The sequence below is a fragment of the Anomaloglossus baeobatrachus genome, chromosome 3 (assembly GCF_048569485.1).
Source record: "Anomaloglossus baeobatrachus isolate aAnoBae1 chromosome 3, aAnoBae1.hap1, whole genome shotgun sequence".
Classification (NCBI taxonomy): Eukaryota; Metazoa; Chordata; class Amphibia; order Anura; family Aromobatidae; genus Anomaloglossus; species Anomaloglossus baeobatrachus.
Window position 1 is genome coordinate 42,765,832 of NC_134355.1, and position 9,719 is coordinate 42,775,550.

At 40.2% G+C, this 9,719-nt stretch overlaps 1 protein-coding gene across 1 annotated transcript in view; it reads right to left on the reverse strand.

The window, feature by feature from the left end:
• Positions 1-536: 536 nt before the first annotated feature.
• The window catches only part of ATF3 (activating transcription factor 3), a 15,959-nt gene continuing 6,776 nt past the window's right edge, over positions 537-9,719 (reverse strand). The window contains exons 2-4 of the mRNA XM_075339157.1: positions 7,778-8,022; positions 6,384-6,491; positions 537-4,608 (exon numbers count right to left, since the gene is read on the reverse strand). Of these exons, the coding sequence (XP_075195272.1) occupies positions 4,390-4,608; positions 6,384-6,491; positions 7,778-8,017 (567 nt within the window). The 5' untranslated portion in view covers positions 8,018-8,022 and the 3' untranslated portion in view covers positions 537-4,389. The remainder of the gene's footprint in view (positions 4,609-6,383; positions 6,492-7,777; positions 8,023-9,719) is intronic.

Below are 9,719 nucleotides of genomic sequence, written 5' to 3' on the forward strand. Positions count from 1 at the left end.
GTTCCTCCATGTGTTCCACCACAGGTCCTCACTTTCCACAGCGCTGCTGACCGGAAGCAATACGGCATCACCGAATATTTGTGTGTGTTTGTGATGTTTGTGCGATCTGATATGTGTGTAATTGTGCCGGCCAGAAGCAGGGGAGGGGACCACTGTGGAGCACACAAGGACCTGCTTGTAGCGCTCGCTGTGGATTGCAGGAGGACCTGGGAGCGATGCAGATGTCCAGGGTCTGGTAAGTATGATTCTCCTGGGGTGGTGTCTGTCTTTTACAACCAACCCATGTTCCCCCAAAAATAAACCCTACCGCAAAATAAGCACTAGCGCATTTTTCACGGCAAAAAGTAATGTAAGACAGTGTCTTATTTTTGGGGAAACACTATCTCAGGAACGGAGAGTCTCAGGAACAATAGAAAAACATTGTTGGATTGAGGAAAACAGCAGCATTAATTATACCCTATAAAAAAATAATAAAATGTGACATAGTAATCACAAGTGACAAGACCTCTTAAGAACAACAAAAGCCAATTTTTTTCTTTTAAATCACATATTTATTAAAGTATCAAAACGCAAGAACCTCATAATAGAAAAGAATGGTAATAAAGTACCTTATTCTGATAATTAGAACATACATTAAAACATGCAATTCCTCTCACATCTGTAATATCGTGAGCGCTGTAAAACTTAGTACCACAACGATAATTGAACCTGCAGATGTTACACAAAAGTGAAAAAAAACAATAATAATATTAATAATAATAATAATATATTTGTACATACATAGTGCTAACATGATTAACATACATGCCAGTAAACACATAGAAATAACAAAAGCCAAAGAAAAAAAAAAAACATGACGCCTGCGTCACATGTAATACATCCGGATATATTATATATATAGCGGGAACCAGAACAGTAAATAACAAGTTTATGGGTGATATCACCCAAGATTTCCCCTATCCATCGATACAGATACATAGCAATCAGATTGCAGAGGACGTAGAATTCCATCTTTTTCTCCTATCTTAAATGTGATTGGCTGAGCCGGAGCGCACTCTCGCGCCTATGGCACCCAAAAAAAAAACCTAGAATACAACATTACGTTTTCCAAAGCAAAGAATCACGTTCCATCTTTCATTTTCGCAGTGTTAGGGTATTTATATTTTTTTTAATCTCAAACTACAATTTTAGAAAACCCCTTTAAAGGAACATTATTCTATTGCCCTTTATTAGCCCGACCTTACTCATTATTTTGCAAATACCACCATCATCACATACAAATGCCCGAGCCCCCCTCCTTGGAAATGATTCTCGTCCGCTACAGATTATGTATTATAAGCAGCTAAATATGACTGTTTTATTTCCAGGAAACAGCGCTACCCCTGTCCACTGGTTGTGTCTGGTATTGCAACTCGGATGTGGCCTAGCTGCGATATAGAAGCAGCACTGTTATTTTGGAGAGAAACCAGCCATGTTTTTTTTTTATCATATTGCATACAAATCATAGTGACTACACAGTCTGAACCAGCCGACGGTGACGAGTGCTAATCTCATGAATGGATGGAGTTACCCTTTAAGGATATTATAAGCCACCTGAAGCCCTCTGCTTTTAAGACTTGAGCCAATAAATGCTCACCAATCACCAGGTTGACTACTAATACCCCTAGAATATAAAGCAGAGTATATACTGTATATACAGTATATATACATACACCCTATAAACATATGGCTACACGAATCCTGAATGAATAGCGCTCATTTTTTAATGTTTAGTTCCAGTTTAACGCCGCCATTCGCCCCACCCCCATTCCCACATTCCCTCACAGACAGACATAGTGTAAAAGAACGACAAACTTCCATCTAACATGTACTAATAAAACAGTTCTGTTACAGAATATAAAAAGGTAATACATGTCAGACCGGCACATGGCGATTGTGTGTGGAGGTCGCTTCTCTGAGGTAATTTTGGCTTCGTCGTTGTCGCACGTGAAGTGAACGACATTGAGAAATACATGAAATGTTAGGTAGAATCTGTGACAATATTAATACCAACAAGGGGTGCGGGGAAAAAAAGTGCTTAGAAATTTAATTGGGATTTCCCCTTTAAATAGGGCCTGATCTGCTGAATAACGTGAAACAATGGAGTCCAACAGAGAAAATAAATGACCAACTCTTTTTCTAGTTTAATACTTTTTCTTAGGGAGGTGAGGGGTTGGGGGTTGGCAAGTATATTTGTTCAGTTAAAGGGTGGGCAGCAAAATAAGGGCCGCCGCCATGTTTAAGGGAGACAGTCAGCAAGGAAGTGAAATGTCTATGAGGATCTGGATTGGGGATGGGAAAATGTAAGGCTTTTTTAATGTTTGATCCTATTGTTTCTCAGATATAACTCTTCCCCTAGTTTCCCTATAGAATTCATGCGGGTTATGTGCCAATTTAATTGCCCACCAGTAATTTATTATCTATTGGCAGCTTTAATTCTGGAGTATTTTATTTAATGCATTGTGTAACTAGCCTGTTGTTAAAAGGCCTAAATTTGGGCCTGATCTGTTGCTAAAGGGCCTAATTTTGGGCCTAGTCTGTTGCTAAAGGGCCTAAATTTAGTTTAGGCCTCATCCATCACTGTTGTGTTTGTTGACCATGGCAACCAATCAGAGCTCAGCTCTTATGTTTTCCTTAGCTCTAGTAAAATGAAAGCTGTACTGTGATTGGTTACTATGGACATTGTCTCTACATAGCAACATATATATATATATATATATATATATATATATATATATTTGTCAGATAAAGCAGAGCTAAACTGCAATGTGCAACTACAGCAGCTATGATTTACACACAGTTTAGGCCTCAGTGACAGACTCGTCTTTGTCATATCTTTAGGTGTCTATATAAAATGGTGTCCATTTTGACCAATAAGGGTGACTACTCCGTTGAACCGCACAGTTTTCATTTTACCAGCGCTGTTAAAAAATGTATAGCCGATTTCTTATTGATTGTAAGGGTATGTCCGCACGCTGCAATTATGTCTTCACCACAAAACTACACCATATGGCCCAAAAACGCATCCAAAAACGCATGTGTTTTCCATGCGTTTTTGATGCGTTTTTTTTATCACCAATGGATGAAAAATGCAGAAAAAAAAACACACAAAAAGAATTGACATGCTGCAGTTTTGTGGTCATCACAAAACTGCAGCCATAAAAGCAACGTACGCACAGCAAAACTGAAATATCATAGACTTTGCTGGGGAAGGACATGCATGCAGTTTTAGGCCACAAACTACACCCAAAAATGTGACAAAAAATGCAGCATGTGCATGGGGCTTTAGACAGTTTTGATAAATGAGGCCTAGTGTCTCCTAGAATGCTCCTTTAAGTCATTGCACTACCAGTGCGCCACCTACTGCCATTTTTCAGGTTGGGTCAGTACTAACTACAACCTATTCATTCACACCTTGACCCAATGCTATTGATTTTGAGACATCACATGCCTCATACCTCATTTCATCCCACTGAGGAACTATCACATGCCATAAATATGTAATATTTTCACAAGGTGTAGAAGCCGCTGTTCTCCTGAATCCGACGTTGTTTTTCTTTTGATTCTGCTCCTCTCCCTTCCTGACATATGGCCCTACCTTTTCTATAAGTAAATCTATACTTCTTAGCCAAGTGGGCGTGGTACTCATGATTTTGATGTGGGAGTCTACTGAAAAACATGCCCCTTTGGATAAAAAGACTAGATCTATTTTCAAGGAAGAGGAGGCCATATCTCAAGAACGGAAAGGCGCAGGAACATAAGAAAAACAACGCCGGATTCAGGAGAACAGCGGCATTTATAGCACGTATGTGTCAGGTCATCATTTATGACTGGCCCAGCAAATAAAATAAGTGACCTCCTAATACAGCAGAAGACCAAAAACACTATAAATAAATGGAAAATAAGGGTGAACCCTCCTCAGATTAATGGTAAGGCAGTCCGTGGTGCTTTGGGTGGGCATCAGCACAAAGAGTCTTTTCCCGCTCGCTCGTGCACCCGCTCCTTATTGCCTCTTGAACACTGATTTTTTTTTTTCTTCTTTTTTTCTTGCATTCCGCAACGTATAAAAAAATAATTGCACAAAGTGTAAAGTAAAAACCTATCGTGCTGCTATAGGACAATACTAATAGCAAGTGGATAGACTCCAGCGACACCGCAGCATGACAGTCCCGGCGTCCGAAACACGATAATGCCGAATCCTTCAACTCAAACCACGTGGTGGTGCCTAGATCTAAAGGCTTTTTTCCTCGCAAAGAATTCTGCTCGGGTGTCTCTGGTACACGTGAAGCCCCCAGGGGGCGACAGTGAATTTTTTTTGTAAGTTTTATGTATAGTACCATAGAGAGCGGCTCAATTTACGCCCTCGGTCACTAAGTTCTGCAGGGTTCCGTCTTTGATTTGCTGAATGAAGAGGTTGCGTTCGTCTTCAGGCGTCCTGCCGTTCTGGGCTCGGACTATGCAGGTGGGTCGGTGGAGGTTCAGCATGTAGATTAAGTGTTGTTTCTCGTTCTTAAGTTCCTCAATCTGGGCTTTCAGTTCTGCATTAATAGATTCCAGTTTTTCTGACTCCTTTTGAAATAAAGTAAAAAAAACAAACATTTTAGTGTATAGTAAGCATTAGATGACAAACAAATGAGGGGTGCACTTGGAAAAAAAATATCCTAATACTTGCACACCCCGCTAAATAAAAATAATAATTAAAAAAAAAAAAAAAAATATCAGTGAAAGGATGTAGTTCTCATTGTCACCACTAGGGATGGTACTACTGAGTTCCAAATGGACCTGTCACTTGCCATAAGGATATGTGCGCACACTGCAGTTTTGTTTCTCCAGTAGATACATATTGTTCTATGAGCCCTACTGTATATTTTATATCCTATGGTGCAGAAGAATGAGGACTGGCACATGTGAAGCAAATTATGTGCACCGGATTACATTATTTTCTATGGGATCATATACCCTGGAATTAAATTGGACCGTGACGAATGAATACAATCTGGATTTTGGTTCCTGCAAGAACTCAATAAGTGGAAATCATTAGGGATCTTGGTCCTGACCTTAAGTAAACCCTACAAATGATTCGGCTTTTATTCTCGCCAGGAGGAAAACCTATAACTCAGATAATATCAAGTGCTGAGTTATAGTCAAGGTCGCCATATTGAAAATTTGATTGTGACGCGACATACATGGAAATTTAAAGGGGAAATCCAACCTTAAAGGGATTCAACCAGCAGGATTTTCATATATAAAGTAAAGCCAGTGCTATACTTTTGCTAGGATGCTGGATGGAAGAATAGCTTTTTTTTCTGAGATTGGATGTTTTATTTCATAAATATGTGCATGTAAAGTTCCAGCAATGCACTGTTATTTGATTGACATGTGCAACAGGAAGGGAATATGTGGGTCGGGTCTTGCTATCTATTCCCGCCCCTGTCTGCCTGCCTGGCCTCCCTCCCCCTGTCACCATCATAGACATTAATTTTGGAGCAGGCAGACAAACAGGGGCGGGAATAGCTAGCAACACCCGACCCACGTATTCCCTTCTTGTTGCACCTGTCAATCAAATAGCAGTGCATTACTGGAACTTTACTTACACATATTTCTGAAATAAAACATCCAGTCTCTGAACAAAACTTATGGTTAGATTCAGCATCCTAGCACCAGTATAACACTGGCTTTACTTTATATATGAAAATCCTGCTGGTTGGTTCCCTTTAAGGTTGGATTTCCCCTTTAAATTTCCATGTATGTCGCGTCACAATCAAATTTTCAATATGGCGACCTCGACTATAACTCAGCACTTGATATGAACTGGCTTTACTTTATATATGAAAATCCTGCTCGTTGGTTCCCTTTAACAAATGTTCTGAAACATGCTGGGAGATGCTCTTAGTGGAGTCACTGAGCGTTTTAAGGGTATTTTGGCAATTTTTGACTTTTTAGTAAGTCATAAGTCTGGATGAAGAAGTTTAGAACAAACTTTCACTTTTACAGCAACAGTCAAAAATATAAAAAAGGAATTAGATGAATTAGGAAGTTGCTATGTATGCAATTCCCTAAGATACTACATAAAGTGGCTCTATTTTATTTAGAGTTGAAATACAGAGCTGCTTATTTCCAAAAAACAGCGCCACATCTGCTCACAGGTTGTGTGTGGTATTGCAGCTCCAGCTCACCATTTTTCACAGGACTAGAGCTGAAATGCAATACCGCACACAAACTGTCCACAGGTGTGGCGCTGTTTTTCAAAGAAAGCCAACATGTTTTTTGTTAATTCTACCACCCCTTTAAATAATAATGCATGTATAAAAGTCTGTATAACATGTCAGGTAGTCGCCTCTTACCTTCTGTAAACTTTCTGTCTTCTCTTTTTTTTTGTTTCGACATTTAGCAGCTGCGACCTTGTTGCGTTCTCTCCGCCGTTTTTTCCTATCATCTTCTTCTGGTACATACTAAAAAAATGAAACAGGGTTAAAGGAGCTGTACATAGAAAAACATAGCTGCTTTCTTCCAAAAAAACAGCGCCACCTCTGTCCACAGGTTGTTAGTGGTATTGCAGTTTAGCCATAATAACTATAATAGAGCAAAAACAGCACCACCTCTGTCCACAGGTTGTTAGTGGTATTGCAGTTTGACCATATTAACTATAATGGAGCAAAAACAGTGCCACCTCTGTCCACAGGTTGTTAGTGGTATTGCAGTTTAGCCATATTAGCTATGATAGAGCAAAAATAGCGCCACCTCTGTCCACAGGTTGTTAGTGGTATTGCAATTTGGCCATATTAACTATAATAGAGCAAAAACAGCGCCACCTCTGTCCACAGGTTGTTAGTGGTATTGCAGTTTAGCCTCATTAATGATAATGAAGCAAAAATAGCGCCACCTCTGTCCACAGGCTGTTAGTGGTATTGCAGTTTGGCCATATTAACTATAATAGAGCAAAAACAGCGCCACCTCTGTCCACAGGTTGTTAGTGGTATTGCAATTTGGCCATATTAACTATAATAGAGCAAAAACAGCGCCACCTCTGTCCTCAGGTTGTTAGTGGTATTGCAATTTAACCATATTAACTATAATAGAGCAAAAACAGCGCCACCTCTGTCCACAGGTTGTTAGTGGTATTGCAGTTTAGCCTCATTAATGATAATGAAGCAAAAATAGCGCCACCTCTGTCCACAGGCTGTTAGTGGTATTGCAGTTTGGCCATATTAACTATAATAGAGCAAAAACAGCGCCACCTCTGTCCACAGGTTGTTAGTGGTATTGCAATTTGGCCATATTAACTATAATAGAGCAAAAACAGCGCCACCTCTGTCCACAGGTTGTTAGTGGTATTGCAGTTTAGCCTCATTAATGATAATGAAGCAAAAATAGCGCCACCTCTGTCCACAGGCTGTTAGTGGTATTGCAGTTTGGCCATATTAACTATAATAGAGCAAAAACAGCGCCACCTCTGTCCACAGGTTGTTAGTGGTATTGCAATTTGGCCATATTAACTATAATAGAGCAAAAACAGCGCCACCTCTGTCCTCAGGTTGTTAGTGGTATTGCAATTTAACCATATTAACTATAATGGAGCAAAGACAGCGCCACCTCTGTCCACAGGTTGTTAGTGGTATTGCAGTTTGGCCTTATTAACGATAATGAAGCTGCAAAACCAGACAACCTGTGGAAAGGTTTGGTGCCATGATTTTCTAGTCCAGTACAATTTCTTAACATCCATTCTGTGATAACATACCTCCATCTTGGATATGGTCAGTTCGATGGGCCTGTCGGCTACCACCACGGTGTCCAGGCTGCAAAGTGGCCGGGTGGCAAGGCGCTTGCTCTGGATGGCGAACCGGAGTTCTTCTTTAACGAGGGGCGTCAAGTTGGTGAAGTCTTCAAAGGCAAAGCTCATGGTGGGTGAGAGACATGGGACAATGGCGGTGGCGCTGACCTCGGCTGCCGTGCCCTGGATTGGGTGCTGAAGCATCATTTTTACTGAAAGTGAAAGACAATGACATTATTACTCCATACAACTTCGGGGAAGTCTACATTCATATAAGAAACTGGGTAGAAGCCGTTAAATTCACACCGCAACTCAAACAGCATGTCACCCAGCTTTCCCAGACCCCTCAATGGCAATTCCTATCAGGCATACAGTGATCACTTCCTTGAAGCTTATATACTTACATATTTATATAAATCAATTTTAAAAGATCGAACTAAAAACGACCTGGAATATAGCGCCCCCCTTGTCCATGAGCAGTGCCAGGTATTGCAGCTTCATGTGAAACTGAGCTGCAATACCAGGCAAAACCATAGACAAGGGGGGCGCTGTTTCTGGAATAAAGAAAGAAAAAACTATTTTCCTTTAAAGGAGTCATCTGAGTTTAGCGATCCTGATGACTTTATGGGCTCACACGCCTGATGAGAAGCGTGCACAATACCTGCGGATCATGCATATGTATAGGCAGGTGTGTAGGGGGTAACGTCAGACGCATGGTTTGTCTCCAATGTAAATGGTGGTAGATAACCCCTTTAAGAAACAATTCCAGAACACTGCTAGTTATTTCCCGTCTCATGGGTTATCCCATACATAACATTTATTACCTATCTATAGGCAAGATGATACTCCAAAAGCATACAGATAGGGAATTTAGATTGTGAGCCCCAATGGGGACAGTGTTGCCAATGTATGTAAAGCGCTGTGGAATCAATAGCACTATATAAATGAATAAATATTATTATATTATATTATACATCATTCGAGACCCCACCAATCCCAACAATGGGGGTCCCGAAGCCTCTTGTGTAAATGGCCTGGTAGTGAGGACACAGTGATCGGACATACTAGCGCTATATTCATACAGTGGACTTTGGACTCCTATTCTCAGTCATTGGTGGGGCGGGGGTCTCCGCAACTGGATCCCCAGTGATCGTACATTGTCAGTCAGTGATATATGTTGTTTATGTGATAATCGCTGTAAGGGGAAGCACTCTGAGAATCGTCAGGCACGCAGCGATAAACTACGTCAGGAGCAGAAACACGTCGCTGAGCTCTAGTTAATGTTACAAAGTGCAAAGTTAACCAGATGTAAAAATAACCTCTCGTGGCTTATAATTACACAAGAGCGGCACTATTTATACTTTCAGATTATAAATTAAAAGGTTAGAATTTACTGATAGGTCACATCAGGGTCTACGAGGAACTACAGGTGATAGATAGATAGATAGATAGATAGAGGGATAGATAGATAGATAGATAGATAGATAGATAGATAGATAGATAGATAGATAGAGGGATAGATAGAGGGATAGATAGATAATAGATAGAGGGATAGATAGAGGGATAGATAGATAGATAGATAGAGGGATAGATAGAGGGATAGATAGAGGGATAGATAGATAGATAGATAGAGGGATAGATAGAGGGATAGATAGAGGGATAGATAGAGGGATAGATAGAGGGATAGATAGATAGATAGATAGATAGATAGATAGATAGATAGAGGGATAGATAGAGGGATAGATAGATAGATAGAGGGATAGATAGATAGATAGATAGATAGATAGATAGATAGAGGGATAGATAGATAGATAGATAGAGGGATAGATAGAGGGATAGATAGAGGGATAGATAGATAGATAGATAGATAGATAGAGGGATAGATAGAGGGATAGATAGATAGATAGAG